The sequence below is a fragment of the Ipomoea triloba genome, chromosome 9, assembly GCF_003576645.1.
Source record: "Ipomoea triloba cultivar NCNSP0323 chromosome 9, ASM357664v1".
Taxonomy (NCBI): domain Eukaryota; kingdom Viridiplantae; phylum Streptophyta; class Magnoliopsida; order Solanales; family Convolvulaceae; genus Ipomoea; species Ipomoea triloba.
Window position 1 is genome coordinate 3,120,385 of NC_044924.1, and position 18,802 is coordinate 3,139,186.

At 35.5% G+C, this 18,802-nt stretch overlaps 4 protein-coding genes across 6 annotated transcripts; 1 reads left to right on the forward strand and 3 right to left on the reverse strand.

Annotated features, from left to right (window-relative positions):
• Nucleotides 1–3,142: 3,142 nt before the first annotated feature.
• Nucleotides 3,143–6,460, reverse strand: LOC116030106 (protein DETOXIFICATION 40-like). The gene is made up of 7 exons (XM_031272236.1): nucleotides 6,108–6,460; nucleotides 5,308–5,939; nucleotides 4,930–4,986; nucleotides 4,611–4,849; nucleotides 4,250–4,368; nucleotides 3,967–4,053; nucleotides 3,143–3,416 (listed from the first exon to the last, which is right to left on the reverse strand). The coding sequence occupies exons 1-7, from the start codon at nucleotides 6,366–6,368 to the stop codon at nucleotides 3,351–3,353; spliced, it is 1,461 nt and encodes a 486-aa protein (XP_031128096.1). The 5' UTR covers nucleotides 6,369–6,460; the 3' UTR covers nucleotides 3,143–3,350.
• Nucleotides 6,461–7,628: 1,168 nt separating this feature from the next.
• LOC116030107 (uncharacterized GPI-anchored protein At1g61900-like) lies at nucleotides 7,629–11,335 on the reverse strand. The gene is made up of 8 exons (XM_031272237.1): nucleotides 11,015–11,335; nucleotides 10,176–10,361; nucleotides 9,442–10,047; nucleotides 9,096–9,341; nucleotides 8,956–8,967; nucleotides 8,625–8,768; nucleotides 8,313–8,357; nucleotides 7,629–8,180 (listed from the first exon to the last, which is right to left on the reverse strand). Exons 1-8 carry the CDS (start codon nucleotides 11,082–11,084, stop codon nucleotides 8,113–8,115), a joined length of 1,377 nt encoding a protein of 458 aa, XP_031128097.1. The 5' UTR covers nucleotides 11,085–11,335; the 3' UTR covers nucleotides 7,629–8,112.
• A 1,318-nt stretch (nucleotides 11,336–12,653) lies between these two features.
• LOC116028443 (pentatricopeptide repeat-containing protein At3g04130, mitochondrial) lies at nucleotides 12,654–16,524 on the reverse strand. Of its 3 annotated transcripts, XR_004100151.1 has the most exons (5): nucleotides 16,436–16,518; nucleotides 14,193–16,137; nucleotides 13,207–13,359; nucleotides 12,883–12,908; nucleotides 12,667–12,734 (listed from the first exon to the last, which is right to left on the reverse strand). XR_004100151.1 is itself a non-coding variant. In XM_031270159.1 (2 exons), the coding sequence occupies exon 2, from the start codon at nucleotides 16,083–16,085 to the stop codon at nucleotides 14,565–14,567; it is 1,521 nt and encodes a 506-aa protein (XP_031126019.1). In that variant the 5' UTR covers nucleotides 16,086–16,137; nucleotides 16,436–16,518; the 3' UTR covers nucleotides 13,658–14,564. The 3 variants fall into 3 exon arrangements, 1 of the variants encoding a protein (XP_031126019.1); XR_004100152.1 differs by having other exon boundaries at nucleotides 12,654–12,908; nucleotides 16,436–16,524; XM_031270159.1 differs by lacking the exons at nucleotides 12,667–12,734; nucleotides 12,883–12,908; nucleotides 13,207–13,359 and having other exon boundaries at nucleotides 13,658–16,137.
• A 1,617-nt stretch (nucleotides 16,525–18,141) lies between these two features.
• Nucleotides 18,142–18,792, forward strand: LOC116028593. The gene has a single exon (XM_031270353.1). The coding sequence runs from the start codon at nucleotides 18,254–18,256 to the stop codon at nucleotides 18,626–18,628; it is 375 nt and encodes a 124-aa protein (XP_031126213.1). The 5' UTR covers nucleotides 18,142–18,253; the 3' UTR covers nucleotides 18,629–18,792.
• Nucleotides 18,793–18,802: the final 10 nt, after the last annotated feature.

The following is an 18,802-nucleotide window of genomic DNA, read 5'->3' on the forward strand; positions in this document are numbered from 1 at the left end:
AACTCTTTAATTCCCTCACTGTGGTTTTAGTTGATGACACCAGTACAAACGTACATAGTAGACATTTAATTTAAAGAATGCAAGTAGAGGACGTCTGATCTTTTGACTGATGAAAAAGGAATCAAAAATATGAAAAAGAAGAGAGATAAAGATAAAGGAGGGAGAAATTGGTGTTGATGACGAAAGAAAGATGACTGGTGAATAGAGAGATGGGATGTTATGTAGTTGAATGATTAAGGTTTTTTTTTTTTTTTTTTTTTTATAGTGATTAGGGAAACTTGTACGGGTCTGTATCGAATAAATCCCGCTTTTTTAATCATAATCAATAAAGAATCATAAAGAGATAAACTAGCATATGTTGTCTATAGTTATTCCGAGATCATCAATGACATAGCTTATTGCTTTGATTGACTACAATTAAGAATTTAACTCATCCTCTCTTTACATGCTGTATCAAGCTGCATCACCGGCATACAATTTTTAATTTAATTTTTTTATGCTTGCAATCACAAAATGAAGTACTCATCTACATTGAACTCAAGGCCTAACATAATAACTTAGACATGAGTTGAGCTTTCCTTCACTCGCAACTAAATAATTAGGCTTTCCATATCTCTTTAATCATTTTGTATTTAACAACCTTGGAAAATCCTTAAACTAGGACTCCATATTGTAGTTAATATCGTACTAAATAATCATCACAATATATAGTAAAGCTCAAGTGGCAAGTGAGCTCTCTTGGTGGGGAGGAATTTCAGGATAATCTGAGTTCAATTTCCATAAGTGACGATTCCCCCTGGGCTAGCTTCCGTGCCTCTCGGCAGCGCTGTCCCAATATATATATATATATATAATTGTTTAAAAATTATGCCAAAAAATAATACATCTAATATTTCACTTAAAAACTATCATACATTGGTCATGCTTAGATGCAAAATCATACGCCAAACTTTTGATATCAAATTATGTATTACCGTAATTAATTGATGTTTTGCAAGTTTATTGTTTGAGACTTAAAGAGTTGAAGAGATGCTAAAATCAAAATTGGAAACTTGTTTGAAAATCAAAATTATCAAAAAATTGCCCTTACATATACTAAGGTTATGAATTTTTTCAATTTATCTCTATGCCACCCTTCCATAATCATGCCCAAATTGACCTACCTAATTCTAATCACATTCAAATTGCCCTACCTATTTCTAATCATACTCATTAACAACTTCCATTCTTGTTTATATTCAATACTTTCAAAGTGATTGGACCCAATTTTTATAAAATTTTTACATAAAAAATACTACTATATCTAATATACATATATTCATTTTATTTTTTTTTACAGTTGGGGCCCCCTAAATTTTGGGGGCCCTGTGCAGTGACACTAGGAAAACATGCCCAGGGCCGGCCCTGCCTCCGGGAGCGAACGTGGGTGGACCCACTGTAAATTTATCAAAAAACAATACATAGTAAAACCTTTTATTTAAAACTACGTATTTTAATATTTAGTCACCACAACCTTGGCAACAGAACATGATAGAATTGTAATATTCTATCAATGAACTTATAAAATAAAATATTTGATTGAATATACCGGAACCCACTTTACATGTTCATAGTCAATAAATATTTATTCACATAAAAATTCTATAAAGAATAATTTTCAATCACCATTGTAGAATTAATTGACAATTAAGTGATTCCTTAAAATAAAAAATTAAACATCCTTCATTTTGGAATACAATCCATTTTGGAGAATAATTGTATACTGATAAATCTCATCCATTTAGAAATATCTCTTCACTTTGGAGAAGAAACTGTTTTTTATTTTAAGCTTTAACTTTTCATGTTTCTTCTAAACCGAAACCGAAGAAACATACCAAATTAAATCATAATCCATGATTTAAATTTGAAATTATTCTATATTAGTCAATTTTCATACTTGATAAACTATCTAGTAAACTTTTTGACTTGTCAGTATTTTAACACATTCTCAATATGAAAATTTTTGTGTTAAAAGACATTCATAAGTTTTATGAATTTCGTTATGCATATCTCATGCATACAACTTTATGCATGCCTTCATAAGAAATATACCATAATATTTCCAAGGCTTTTTTGCCTTTACTTCATAATCCTACTAGTGTTTCTTCTTTTGATGTTTTAGTCCTGGATATTGCTAATGTTCTTAGTCAATTAACTAATGACATAATGTGCTAGTCACCTTTGTCAAACAATCTCAACGGGGTTGCCCATTGCTTATTAGCAAAGGAATCTCTTCCTAGATCTGACTGTATGGAGTGATTCATCAATCCTCCTTTTCATGTACATCTCTTTTACAGATGGCGATTAATGATACTGGTTTCCTTTGTATGTAAAATAAAAATGACTGTACAACCTGTACTACTACTTTAGTAGTTAGGTGTGTGTGACCATATCGGCATTAACGAAACTATGAATGAGAGAATTCAGTATTTGACAGAGGGTAGACCCATGGAGCAAGTAGTTAGGTGTGTGTGTGACCATATTGGCATTAACTATATGAATGAGGGAATGTAGTTAGGTGTGTCTGACCATATTGGCATTAACTATTAATTAGGGAATATAATTCAGTGTGAGAGTATCTCAGACGGTAGACCCATGGAGCACTAATAAGTCATGTGGAACTATTCCAATCTCACATGACAAGTCCTAATGTCCACACAATTATGTAAAGCATGATCTAAAATCGATGTCATTTCGCGTTTTCTGTAATATACATTTTTATAACACATAAAGTACATTATTTTAACATATAATGTACATCATCTTAATTACCCCAGAAATTTTATTATTCTAATTCATAATGTACATTGTTCTAACACATAATGTATATTATTTTAATATATAATGTACATTATCTTACCCTAAAAGTTTTATTATTTTAACACATGACATACATTATTCTAACAAATATGTACATTATTTTAATTCATAAAATTCAGCAACGTCGTTTTCAACCACAGTCCACATAATAATTTGCCCAAGTCGTCAATTACAACCCATGACTTTTTTAGTAAGGTGCATATGTTGCACAATTATATTAAACAAGAAAAAGTGTAATTTATGTTCCCTCACAAATATATCAATTATCAATGTCACTCCTGAATTATTAATAGTGTAAATGTTTTCCCTCAATTTTCAAAACAAAATATTCAACATATTTTATTCAGATAAATGCAGATGCGACTCGAGAGAATTAGCTATAGAAAATTAAAACAAAGTTGCATAATAAGCTATGGAATTAGTTGCTAATTGCTACAACAACATCCCATGGTTGGCTGGTGAAGGTGTTACACAAGACTTTATTACCCCCTTCAATTCTTCAAAAGTGGCTCTTTAGTGCTTTCCCACTTGTCCAACCTTGCTCTAGCCTTCTCCACCTGGAAAAAAAAAAAAAAACTTTAAGTATATGAATGCTCTGTTTGGTAACCTAGTTAACTAATCAGCCAATTTTGTCTTGTTTGATGACTATTAATCATATGACGTAGTCAAATAATCAATATGAGTGTTTGATTAAGTAACTTTTTATAACAACTTATTGTTTCAAAACCCTAAAATTCAAAAAGTTGTTCAAATTAAAGCAACTTTTTGATAAAATCATTTTGCAAGTAATTAGCTATCAACTAACCCCACCTATTTACCAAACATCTTTCTACAATCAGCTAATGCTATCAACAAGTCAAATTCACTAATCCAATCGGATAACATATATTTACCGGGTGTTTGTGTTATTTTGTTAGTATTTTGAACCAAACTCAATGGAACTCAAGCAACTTGATTAACAATAATTCAAGTTATGTTAAATTTGAATATACTAATACTCAACTAGCTAGAGTGTCAAGTCTAATCGACAACAATTTTTCTATTTTTCAAATATGGAAGGTAAGGTCAATTGATCATCGAATTTTTCCAGTTTATTGTGTTACCTACCTCTTTATTCCAATCGGTCCGAAATGTAACCCATAGTAAGATGAAGGTCTGCATTGCTGTGCCTCCTATCATACCAGACCAAATCCCCTGCCACCCAAAACATAACTCATCATTGGTCAACATATAATATATAAACATAAATGTGCAATCCAACTATAAGTTTAGATTTTTAGTTGAGATGGAGCTCGTGCATCAATTATCTATCATAACACAATTTTGTTTGACCACCAAACTTATATAATCTAATCAAGATTAATTATATTATAAACAAAATATATAAAACCTTGGCACCAAGGTCGAACTTGAATCCAAGAAGACACCCTAATGGAATCCCTACGATGTAGTAACACCCAACATTAACATACGCAACAAACGATTGCCATCCACACCCAACAGCAACACCTGCAAATTCCCCCCAAAAAAAACATGTTTTCATCAGTTTAGTAAACTCGATCGAAACCATAAAAGTAAATTTGGACCACTCTCACATTCCGCATTGCTCATATGAAATAATTCAATTTTCTGCCATAGCTCAACCACTCCACTACATGGTTCCGATTTACTTTTTTGTCGATATTTTGTTGGTGCAATGTGACCTAAAAGTGTATAATAATGAGAAAAAAAAATTAGGGGTGACCGGTGACCTGATAAGACCGGTTGGATGCCGTTTAGGATGAGTGTGACAGCGAGATATGGACAGAGCTCTGACACAGCTTCTGCCACGGTGTCGCCGGTGGTGAATGCGTAGCTGATGACGTGTCGCAGACATAGCACTATGATGGCTTCCACCACCGCAATGGCGGCGGAGATAACGGTTACCACCAACACTGAAAATGCAGCTGATTTGGGATTCCCAGCTCCCACCTCATTCCCCACTCTCACACTGAAAATTAAAATTCTTTATTTTTTTTTTCAAAGAAAAGAAATGAAAACAAAATATGTTTACGAAAGTGGTACACTCACCTAGCAGCAGCATTGAATCCGATTGAAACCATGAATAGCAGTGCACTTACTCCCATGCTGCCACAAAAAAAAAAAAAAAAGAGAAACATTTTTATTGCATCAATTCAAACATCTATCAACAAACAATTATTGCATGCATGCACTGTTCGTTTGATGAGTTGCTCTCCTTGATATGACATGTCAAGATCATTAAAATTTGTCCTTTGTTGTCCACCTCTTAATTTCAAATTGTTGTACAGAGGTCTGGAAGGTCAAACTCAGCAATTAGTAATTAGGGAATTGTTAGACAAAAGGCCAGCACCTTGCAGCCCAGCTTGAAACTTAAACAACAGTACATAAGAAAATAAAATTGTAATTTTGCTGTGAATTATAACTTACCACACAGAGAGTGAATCTAACGCAAGCTCAGGGTTCTTGAGTAACCCAGCGAGGAGAACAAGAACCTGAAAATACCATGTCTCCAGGCAAAGCATGACGGCGGAGGCCGCCGACAGTTTCACAAACTCCCAAAGTCCGGCGAAGGCCTCCGGCCGGAATCCGGTCCACGTGACCTTACACTTATCACTCTTCAAAATATACACAAACTGACCCCCCACAATGACCCACCAAGAAAAGCTGAGCACCAGTGACGCGCCTATCAACCCCAACCCAACCTCGTACACGAAAACCCAACTCAGTAACAAATGCAAGAACAACGTTCCTAAAGAGATGAGCGCGCTGGGAGCTACTATGCTCTGAGCCTGCAAGAATTTCTGTATGGGGAAGTTGACGGCGTAGGCGAATATCTGAGGGATTAGGCCGTACACGAACAGGGCGGCGTAATACGCCACCGTTTTGGGCTCGCCAAGTGCCAGTAAGAGTTGCCTGGAGAACAAATAGACCACCGTTAATGGAATCCCAGTTATGGTGAGGACCACAGTCGCTCTCTGTAAGTACACCCCCAGCATATCATATCTCTGTGCTCCAAACGCTTGCCCGCACAGAGTCTCCACTGCACTCCCCATTCCTAACTGCAAATTAAATTTCCCAAATCACCATGCACAAACAAATAAACAAGATTATTGCAGATAATTAATATAATTAAACTGGTGCAAACAAATGTATATATATATATATATATATATATATATATATATATATATATATATATATATATATATATATATATGTTATGTTACCATGAGGCCATAAGCGAATAACTGGATGCCCTGGTTGCCGAGAGAGGCGGCGGCGAGCTGGAGATTTCCGAGCTGGCCGGAGAAAATGCGAGTGGACAAGGACATGGAGTTGTTGATCAAGTAAACCATGATGGCGGGAGCGGCTAGGCGGAACAAGAGGCGGAGTTCGATCCACGAAGCCGATTTGAGGCGCTTCAAGTAGGGCAACTCAGTGTCTGATAGCACCTTCTCGAGCTCTGAGCTACCTCCGTGACCAGCCATGAAAGACGGTGAGGCTTGCAGGCCAGGGACTCTCTTTGATGTGGATGATGGGGAATATCAGCTTCAGAACCTATGCGTATAGTAGCTCAAGCTGTATGTTGTGTAAAAAGGGCTTCTCCATTTTCACTTCAACCAATTTTATTAAGAGTAACACTTGTGTGAGAGACTCAGACAAGTTAGATATTTGATTAATAGGTAAAATTTTTAATTAATAGATTCCATCTTTGACCTCATTAATTAAAGATCTAACATGTCTCATTGACACATCTGAAATGTTCTCACACAAATTTTTGCCCTTTATTTTTGGCTTAGGACTAGTTAAGTCAATTGTTTTTGGGTGACCAGGGAAGGAAACCTATTAAATTAGTACTGGTAAATGTTGATTAATTTTGTGCAATACTAGCTAAATCAGTAAAAGTATCTGACAGGATGACATTGCCATGTGATTAGCATAGTGTATAATTATTCATATTTATATCCATGCTTAAACTCATTTTACCAATAAAATGTCACAATTGTGTCCATATAATAATCTTTATTTTCTTCATTGGATTAATAATTGTAATTTATCTTCTTTTGAAGAAATATATATGAAGAAAATTTGATCATTGTGAAGGTCACTTTCAAAATATTTCACCCAATCTTTTTTGTAGCATTAGTCCAAAATGTTAGGTGATTTGTGAAATCGTAATCTTGATTCATTGCTAATTACATGGAAGAAGAAACAAAAGAGAGTGCGTGGAAGATAATATAATGCATGTTGACAAGGCCAAAAAGAAGGGATGAGATGATATTGGAGAGCTAAAGGACAAAGACAAAGAGCAAGAAGATCAAAAACTTCAGAAAGTTGGAAAGCATGTCTCCTAGCCTTAGTATCTTAGTTTCAAGTTAAGTATTTTCCATCTTGTAACTTCATCAACTTCAAGCTTGTAGCAAGGATTGTTGTTAGTCTTCAAGGAGTTCATCAATAGAGAAACTTTCTTTTCCTTATCTTATTTTCTTTACTTTATTTAATTTATCATGTTTATATCTTCAATCTTTGTTTGTTTATTATTCTTAATTATCATATGATGTGTGAGTAGATTTACTTAGGACTTGGATTAGGGTAGAATTATCTTTATGGATGCTTAGAACAAGAATATTTCATAAGGGGAATACTTTAAATTAAGAGTTCATTGAAGTATGTTTAGACTTGAATTGATATACACACATATATATAGGCATTAGCTAGTAATAATGTATATGATATTTCTTGTATAATAATAATAATAATAATAATAATAACCATAACTATGCCGCTTGACCATAATATTCTTTTAAGTCCTGAGAGAACATTCAAATTTACAACCATATAAGCAGCAAGCTAGAAACCTATCTAATCTAATACAACACAGCAATATTCTCAGGACTTGAAGAAATCTACATGGCCGGTTGGTTAAGATGTTTGATAATTACATGGAATTTCATCTCCAGCAATGTCTCTCTCCAAAAAAAAAAGTTCTATTACAACTTACAGGAATCAATGCTATGCTGATTCAAAGCTTGAGAAAACTAAATGTGATATATATTACTCCCTTGTATCATTCTCTGCCTCAGCTCCACAAATTTTTCTTGGATTATTGCAGATTAATCTGATACAGAAGTTGCGTTATGGTTTCAATGGCTTCCTTACTTGCAAGGATTGATAAGACCATTAACGTTTCCCATACAACTTAAGGAGAAAGGTGGCGACTGGCGAATAACTTTACAGAAGCACAACCACTGCTGAGACTACTAGGATCAGAACCGACCTTTTGTCTACAGCATAAAGACCTGACAAATGTACAAGAATTTCAGTCAGATAAAAGGATAGGGTGTAGGTTGTTTAGACAAATATGGGGGTTTGGATATCCAATTTTTTTTTTTTTTTTTTCAAAAAAGGAGAGAACTCAAATCTGTTCTTACACTTTTGCCCAGATGCTGCAGCAGGAAGTGCGGGAATTTTTACAGCTGCAAGAAGAGAGTTCAGACATACATTAGTTACTAACCGTTCATGTGGCAGTATGACCTTTCAAATTAAGGCATATTTTGGGTGGAAAAAAGAAATGAGAGATATTAGGTGCAGTAAATAGAAAGGAGGGTAAATTTTGTATTTGGTTCTACTAATTGGAACTAATATCATAAGATCAGGATCAAATTTAAAATATTAAAACGTCTAGGATTTAAACTTTTGGGACCAAACTAAAATTTACTCATATAAAGAATTAGTGAACATACTTTTATTGCATGATGAGGCTTGTAAATGTGATGCAGAAGGCCAAGGAGCTGGAATGTTATCATTCAAATCACAGACAAAGCTGATCCCTGAGGTTTTGTCGAGTATCGCATCTGATGGCAAACTAGGCAAAAGGCACCCAGACACTACACAAAAAAGAAATAAGAGTTAGGCTAAGATATGATACCGAGTGACTAAACAAGGTTCAAAGCTAGTTTACACGAGTTATTTTAAGGTATGCTCGAGTTAAACCTGAAAACCTATGCACTAAAGCTGAACCAATATAAAGGTAACTGATGAGATGTAGATTAACAAGTATAATAGGAAAATTACCATCTGGTGCAACTGGAGAAGTTGTTCGGAGATATCCAGAATGAACCATGTAACATAATCACAAATTCCCACGTTAGCATTTGGTAAATAGCTTCACATCTTAAACGAGAGCGAAATTGGTATCCTGAACAATAACTGACCTTGGACAGAAAAATCCTTGAGACTAATGTGGCAGAGATTGTATACATTTTGGGTAACTTTAGCCTTCTGTAACTTCCGACCAAGTGAAGAAGCACAATCCAAAGCTTGCAAGTTAGTTATAAAGCTTTGCCTTTGTAAGTGAGACACATAGCTCCCCATGGCACTACAACATGCTGTCTCGTTACTTATCCTGTCCTCACAAGCCTTTATGTGATGGCCCATGTTGGGAAAAACCAAAGGGCACACTGGAATGGGGAAAAAAAGATGATTACACTAGTTAAAAATAAAGCAGTCTAAAGAGAAAAGATCATTTTAATAGGAGAGAAATAGTTAAGCATTCCTCACCTCGATTATTTTTGCAGTTAGACAGCCCTCTAAGAACATCTTTTGCATCCGAAGGATCAAGTTTACTTGCCAACCAACGGAGCACGACACGTTTGCAATCATCAGTTTTGGCAGAGTGGTTAGGTAGAGCATGAGATCCATCTGTTTTTAAAAGATCATAAGCATTTGCGACAAGCTTTCCAGCTGCTTCGGTTATAGCATTTTGACAGATTTGCTCACAACACTCATTCACAAGATCAATCTTCCCACAGGCAGCAAGGAGGCTAGATGAATCCACTGTGGCCTCAAACTCACGCACATCACTGATTGGACAAGAACCTTCAGTGAGGTTTGACAGGTTAAGAGTGCATATATGTTGCAGAGTATCATTAGCACCCCTGCTCACGAGAATTTTCTGAAGATCTGATAGACAGTGCTCTGCTATTGTCCTATTTAACGCAAGCATATTTGTATCTTTACTAGATTGGCCAGCAAGCACTAATAGAGTGGTTTCTAGTTGGGGGCAGCACATTACATTAGCTAGATACTCTGCAAATGGAGCTGCACAATCAATTGACGTCACACTTATCATGTTTTCTACAGCAGCAAAGTTCAATGGGCAACGTCCTGCAATAGGGAATCAAAGGAGGTCAGCTTTTTTGGTGCGGAAGATGGTGGGGATGGGTTAAAATATGTAATCTTGCAAAAAAAAAAATCTTTTTGAGAATTTTGCATATTATGGAAGTGAAACAAACCAGATAATTTTGGGACACTGCTATTAGTGAATGGTGCCAATGGAGAAGGTGCCAAAAGAGGAAGAAGGGGCTGCGCCTCAGGAGCTGCAGATGGGGAGATCTGAGGCAAAAGACCATTATCCTTTTTGTCTGTAAATACAGAGCCCTTAAGATTGCTCAGTGGATTACAACTGGAGCCATGAAAACCTGAACAATTAGTGAATTCATCACAGTAAGCAATAGTTCTGATTCTTCATAGAAAGGAAAATACAAGGTACTGTGCTTGCATTCATCATGATATGTTAGGCAAATCTGCCAAGATTTCAATAAAGATCCAGTCATGGCACTTTTGCTAGTGCCCATGATGACAAAGTAATCATAATGTGATGTTAAAAATTAAACTAGAATGCTAAAGAACAGGAAATGCAATAAGTTTGCTTCAAACAAAAACAACAAAACCCTAAAACTGACAAAACAACATGGCAGGTCTGTCCCACTCAATAAGTCACAGACTTGAAAACAAGGTTAGCAAGAATTTGTCCAATCAACAATGACCCTTTGATGCAGAGATGATCCAGATAATGCTAAGACAGCAATCACGAGTTAGTGAAATTTCAACAAAATTTTGTTAAACCCAATTTACAGAACATTCCAATCAACAAAAATCCCATTGTTTCTTACAGAAAATAACAACAATAATTAGCAAACAAAACAAAATGTAGCAGAAAATCAATCAAAAGACCCAGTTAGTTTCCTTGAAAGAAAATCATGCTTTCACACCATATCAATAAACCAATGGATCCATGCAACAAACAAGTAAACCCAGCAAGAAATTAACAGATAAAGCTCAAAATACTCACAAAGAAGAAGCACTAGAAGAAGCACATTTTGATTATAAAGTTCCCAACTTTGAGCTGCCCTTTTTCTCATGCCTGCTCTATTTGATCCAAAACTCCCTCTGCAAACTCACTCACGCCCTGAGAGAAAAAAATCAGTCAAAATAACCCCTCTAAAGGGGTCAAAAGTTTTCTAAGAAAGACAGTGACTTTAGAGTTCAGAAGTGAAAATGGAAACTGGGGATTTGAGAAAAGAAGATAAAGAAATGCAGAGCAAGAAAGATGTAGAAAAAGAGGGTTGGGGTTGGGGCAGAAGCCATGAATGAGGTGCAGCTGCCTGCTTAAGAGTGTGCGTGTGGGGACTGAAGCAGTAATCTACATAGCTGTATATATTAGTGTGTTTAGACCCCACTAATGTTTAAGAATAAATTTCCAGTTCGAAGCCATGGGACCAACTTAATCGTTCAACCTAAACAATCTCAATCTTATAATAGAAGTTTCTATCTTCTTAATTGGATTAATTAATTATATTTCTCTTCATTCATAACAACAAACATCAAAGTCATAAAATTTCATTTTCTAAACAGTCAATTTTTAATTTTTTTTGTTCAATAAACAAAAATAATAGACTGAAAATGATTTTTCATATATATTAGGTGCGATTTTAATAACTTGCTTAAAAGGTATATTCATTATAAGTTCTTATTTAAGATCCGTCTCCCACTCGAACTTACATGTCTAAACAAAATAATCTAATTATGATTCTGAAACATATTTTTTCTGTCATATTCTTTATTTTCCTAAAACAGTTATCAACATTTTTTGATATAGTTTAACATGTTGTCACATTTTAAAATTAAATATTAGTACTGTAATTATTTTATTTTATTTTTATCATAAGAAAGTTTTTTTTTTAAAAGGACAAACAACAAATTCAGTGTGAAAACTCAAAACAGATGTAACGGTTGGGGGGCTTGTCTTATGCTGAATATTTATTTATTGGGAAAAATATTTATTGGCAACTGGGTGAGGACTGAGGACATCAAAATCCATGATTTGCCTTTGTTTCACGCTTTGTGTATTGCATATTCATATGTCACACGCATGGCACGTGAGTCCGGGATCCCGTCACAGTTCCAGTTTCTTTTTTAGAGAACTTTAATTATTTTGGAAAAAGTGTCAAATAGGCCACTGAACTTATCGCTTTTGTGCAATTGGGCCATTGAACTTAAAAAGTGTGCAGTTCAACCATCAAACAAGCAAAATTTGTGCAATTGGACCACTTTTACAAAAAAAATTTGGTAAAATCCAATTATATTACTAACATATATGTATTAAGAGTGACATTTTCTTCTACCATACTAGTTGAGAGTCAATATTGAAATGTTTTTAACTCAAATTGAATTAAAATTTTTTGTAAAATTGGTCCAATTGCACAAATTTTGCTTGTTTGATGGTTGAATTGCACACTTTTTAAGTTCAATGGCCCAATTGCACAAAAGCGATAAGTTCAATGGCCTATTTGACATTTTTTCCAATTATTTTTTTTGCCTAAAAGCTTAAAAATACTTTTGATTCGGTCCTCGAATATTCAATGCTACTTTTTTTTTTTTTTGAAAACAATATTCAATGCTACTTATTTACTGTAGTTGCTAACAATTAATTGTATGTACCAACCACTTTTTATTCAGGAAAAAAGAAAAGAACATTAAAAAAATCTTTCGGATAGTGGCTAAGAACTTCTCTGTAAATCAAAGAAAAATAAAATCAGTTCAGTCTTTATGAGCAAAGCAATAGACATTTGAAAAACTTGTGCTCAGCCTTTAGGTTGAGGGATTGAATGTAGGCATTTGTTGAGCATGTGTGGGATATGATCAGGGTTGAAGGTTCACCTCTGGTATAATCTGTGGATCAGCTCCTGTAAAAGACCAAATGATACTAAATAAGTCCCCAAATTCTTGAAAAAGACAGTTCCTTATACTGAGGGGTTAGATGAGGAAGTAAATGTTAAGTATCAGTTTGCAGTTTGGAACAACTAGTGAACAGAGAAGAAAAGATTTACTAATATAATTGTAAAATCGGAGAGTTGACTTTTGCATATGTGCCTCATGTTAAAGAGTTTTGAGCAAAACATTTCCTCGAGTAAAAGTCAAATTCTACTCAGGTCGAATCAAAATTAGTCTCACAATGGTAAGAATATTGCATGGTATACCTACCAAGGCAACAATTCCAGGGGTGTTAATTCAAGTGCTGGAAAACCTCTCAAGAACAACACATGATTTCATTGCGGTCTGGGACAAATTGCTCAAGAATATCTACTCTGCTCGACTGCAATCCCTTCTTCCAGTTTCGAGTTTGGGCCCTCTAAGCTATCAAGAAGACAAGAAGTACATTACACATCAGAATCATGTAGTTGTATGCTATCAAAGAAACCATTAATAAATAGAATAAAGAGAATAGTCTTTTCACATTTAGTTGAATATACAAAATTTGAGTCAAATATTAGCAGGGGATACTCAAGAGTGTGAAAGCCTGGTCAGCAGTGTTGAATTTCAAATAGAATACAATAACTATGATTACACCTAACAGTCCTACAGGTAAGAATTTATTAACAGTCACAACTCACAATGTCATTGAAAAAATCAAGAATGAAGCACAATGCTATTCTGGTGACCCACAAGCAATGTAGTCTATGCATTCACAAGAAACTGGAGTGGTTTAGTTTATCTTGGTTTTATTATATTGTCTAATTGTCTTAATAAAAGCTTTATGGGATCATGAGATCTAATTCTGAGCTTTCACTTAATGCAGTCTATGGGATGTCCTACAGTCACATGGGCTGCTGCATCTCCAATAGTGCTAAACATTACTGTATTTAACCCCACATATTGAGCTGAAAATATTGTAAGCTTTATGCCCAAGGACAACTTGAAAACTAAAATAAAACTAAAAAACTAAAATAGTCTGCAGCAGCTGAAAAATATAATCTATATTTCAAGAAATCTGCTACTTCTTTGCTTTGAGGATGAAAAGAGCAGACAAATTTAAAGTCCAAGTTAACATTTTCAACTCAAGAATTTAACAATTCACTACCAAGTAGAACCATAGCTCATCATTATGTATCATGATCTGACAGCATTACCAAATTTGGAAATAAATGTGAAATTTATACAGGAAAAAATCATCGTAAAATGAAAGAAACCTGCAGTCAAATTCCCAAATACCCATTCAGTTAGACTTCCTTTGTGGAAGCCCATGCAATTACTGTGCCCAATAACATGATCTTCAATATTAGGCTGCACCACAACTCTGCTCTGGTTCCCATGAAATATAATAAAAGAAGTGCCAAAATCGAAATCCACAGAACAATCCAGTGAAGTGGAAACTTCATCCTGTCAATAGTGATATGATACACTACATGTGACATACAAATTCTTCGTCCTTGTATTTATGACCTAAAAAGGCCAATAATTCCCTTTAGTACCTTCCAATAAAGGGAGTTACACAGCTGAAGAAGACCAACCCACTCATTTATGTGTGTGGTGAGGTAGTCTCCCTAGAAATACAGACTTGTTCAAGAGGATTTCATTTTCTTCATTAATTCTTCAATCCTGTTGGCAGCATCAAACATATTCTTCTGTTTGATTTCCTCCAAAAGAAGACTGTAGGTTTTATATCTAGGTGTAATCTCTTTAGCTATCATCTCCTCAAGAATTTTATAAGCCCATTCACATTTATTTGATCTGCATAATCCATGGATCAAAAGTGAGTATGTTGCTAGATCTAGACTTAAATGGTGCTTATTAACCATGCTATCCAATAACTTAGGCAATAAATTATCGGTCTTCCCATCTCTAAAGCACAACTTCAGCAGAGGAGAGTATGACTGGACATCAGGTTTACAATATGGTGAAATTTCCATTTCTCTCAGATATTCTAAAGCTGTTTGTTCTTGTCTGTGATGGCAAAACATTGCAATCATGGAATTGTAACTTGAAGTGTTTGGTTTGACGCCATTTATCTGCATTCCAACTTTGAATACATATTCAGCCTCTTTTAGTTGGTGAGCCCTGCCTAATGTATGAATCAGGGCATTATAGAAAACTGTATCAGGTTTACAACCAACCATTTTCATCCTATCAGAAATCTGCAGCGCTTCCTCAAACTTCTCAAACTTTGCCAATGAACACATAATAGTGGTGAAGGTTACAACATTTGGCTGGCACCCCTGAGCTTGCATTTCATCAAGAAGCTCATAAACTTTGTTGAAGTCAGATTGATTACAATAGGATTGGATGATAGTTGAGTAGCTGATAACACAAGGGCGAAATCCATGTCCTCTCATCTCCTGAATCGTCCAATGTGCTTCATCTACACTGTTAGCTTTGCACCAGCCATGAATGAAAATGTTAAATGTGTTTGCATTTGGAGGAATATGTGACTTAAGCTCCAAGAAGATTTCACGTGCCTGTTGAACTCTATTTTCTTTGCAAAGAGTGTCAAGTAACAAATTCATGGATTCGGTGTTCTTCTCAAAACCATAGTCTCCTAACTCATCAAATATTCTCACTGCTCCTTTCCAATCTCCTGCACCTGCAAACCTTCTCATAACTTTTCCTATAGTACTGAGAGTGACAATATGGTTTTCACGCATTTCCTCTACCAATGCACACATCTTATCCATCTTCTTCGTTTTCCCTAGTATGTCCACCAATTTATCATAGAATGCAGGTAAAGGCTTATAGCCCGGGCGTGATTCTGCCCATCTAAAAGCACCCAGTGCCAACTTCCAATCATCTTTAAAACAATGAAGCAACCTTCCAACAAGGCTGTGATTAAGCTGCATAGCATCACAAGCCGGATCAGATAAAAGAGACTGGAAAACTTCATCCTCACTGCTCCCAGGAGAAATTCTAGCAAGTAAAATGGCAAGATCAGAATTTTCTCTCAATCCAACATTTTCTTCCCCAAAGGAACCCCCAAACTGGGAAGAATCCAAGGAGGAAAGAGAATACAAAGTAGAAAAACACTTAAAATAGTTTGCAACGGCAATCTGAGAAATAACACGACGCCCTGACGAGACAAGATAATACATGTTTCTTCGTTTTGAGGATTTTGGCCTGGAATACGATGAAGATACTATACTCCTGCAATATAATAGAAGAAAAATCAGCTTTTTCGGGAATTCATTCTAGACTTTAGCAATATCTAACGAGAATTGAATGGTAAGGACAACAATACACAACAATAATAGCACCAAAATTACATCGGAAAACACAAATGATGAACTTCAACTTTCTCATTTACGAAGTTCCACTAGAGCATTTCGAGTTACGGTTTTCCAAGTTCTAAAAAGATTACCGCAATATGAAATACCGATTTACATTTTAACCATGCCAGCTAACTGCTAAAACCATACCATTCGTATGAATACAAAAAAGTTACCTAAGGCGATGTCGCCGACGGACATAGGGAGACCGAGAATCTGAAACAGTGAAACACCGGCCGGTCGGAAATACATTTCTGTAATTGACGGCGACGCAGAGAAACCGCATGAAGCTATGGGTCACCCAATTTCACCTAATTTTTGGGCCAGAGCCCATTTTCCCCCACTTTACCGGGCCTTGTAATTAGGCCATCCAATTATTTGGCAATCAATATATTATGGATTCATTTAAAATGGTCCACATTGTAAGGTGTGCAACTAATATAATTATACATGTTCATTTTTTTTCGATAATATTATACATGTTCATTTTTAGTATATTACTAAAATGAGTTTTTTTTTTTGAAAGTACTAAAATGAATTTTAAGTATATTAAAATTAAATACTTATCAATCGTTCGTATTATTGTATTGGAAATGTCTATGGAGGCATTTTGATTAGAGTCAATAAAAACATTGTTGAAGATTGTCAATAGAAGAAGGGGTCTTGATTGGTTATTTTTGTTGTAGTTAGTGGTTTGTGGGATAGAGAAATAAGTTGTTTACGGTTGAAAGAACAAAATATTTATGTTGTAAAGTTGCAGAGAAACGTAAATTGTTGAAGAAAAAGATATTTTTATTGTTGTTAAGTCGTTAAGAAAAAGTTTAACTAACCGTTGAAAATTTATCAATTTAATATCAAATAAATGGCATGACTCGTATAATTGACAATGTCTCATTTGTAATAAATTATGAACGTTTAAACTAATTAGTTCTGATTCAATTAGATATAACTCCAAATAAAAATGGTCGAATTAGATTAAGAACTTAAGTCAATCCATGTGGTAAGGGTAAGTGAAGTATTTTTGTCTTCGATTCCATTTACATATATGTGTTCATACGAGGATGCCATGTTAGACGACTAATCATCTCTACTAATGTTGTCTCTTCCCATCTTAATAATATTCCTTCCACATCACCGAAAAATATGATCGGCGGCTGACTGAGCTAAGCCGGCTAAGGAACCAAATATGGCTTGGTAATAACTCTTAAAAAGAAAATTTGAATGGACGTTGAAAAGTTGGTAATAAGTCATCATTAATGTCCGTTTATTTACGTGAAATCCATGCAAAAAGACAAGGTGTGAACGTAGTTGTAGTCTTCGATTCTGTTTTGACGGCGTCAGATCGACTTCTAGATTTCTTATCGTTTCAAAGTCAAACACAGGAAGCCGTAACGGCGAAGGGGCCAAAGCTTGGCAGCTAGCCACCCTGCAGCCTATCACACTGCGACACATACTCCAAATTCTGGTCAACTACTAGAAACTAGAAAGTGTCGTTTGTAATTTTAAAATATTTTTCTTTTTCCGACAGCCTTCCCACCACCTTCTCAAATGTAAATAAACAAATCCAGCAATTCTAACTACCTTCTCAAATTTAAATTAAAAAAAAAAAATTAACAATTCTAACTAAATTGGTTAGACTGTCGTAATATTACAAGTTTGACTCTAAGGGAATAATCTATTAATCTCGGTTTGAACGGATTTACTATAGATAAACTAGACTAGTTTATCATTTTTTGTAATCATTTGTCGACTATGATACAAAACAGGGTTTATCAAGTATGCACCCTCGTATAGTGGCTGATGGTTTCTTCCGTGACTTAAAAAAAAAAAGGGGGCTTGAAGATAGTATAAATATGGAGGTGCCATGCCATTCTCCCCTCTCATTTTCTGCCTCTGCTAGGTTTTGATGCATCAAAGCTTTCTGTATAGAATACATTAGTTTCCAGGCGGCCTGTTTTTAGCTAGCTAGCTAGCTTAGGTTGTGATTTGGGAAGATGGGGAATTGTCTTAAGCGTGGATCGTCGTCAATGGTGTGGGCGGAGGATGACAGGGATGAGTGGGAATGGGTATCGCCGGAGAAGATAATTGCAGAGAGGGAGGGTTTGTTGTGTGATAATAAAAGCAGTGCATCCTTCTCCTCATCTACGCCGTCATCGTCTCCTTTTTCTTCTTCTTCTTCCCCTTCGAGTGGAGAGTTGAAGATCGTGATCTCAAAGAAGCAGCTGGAGCAGCTGCTGGGAAAAGGGGAGACGGCGGCGGAGCAAGTCTTGGCGGGATTGTTGGTCGACGCCGGTAATCGTGGTGGTTCCGAAATGCTGCGCCAACGATCATGGAGGCCCCGTTTGCAGAGCATTCCGGAAGTGAATTGAAAGCCATGATATATGCTAGGTTTATGGATTTTCTCCTTTTTGATTTTGGTAATTGGCTGATTTTGCCGGTTCATGTAAATCATTTTACCAGATCATTAGGCTGATTTTTTGTTGAATTCTTTAACCATTCATTGGCATATGCAGTGTGTTTCTGTCTGAATTTCCACCACCTCT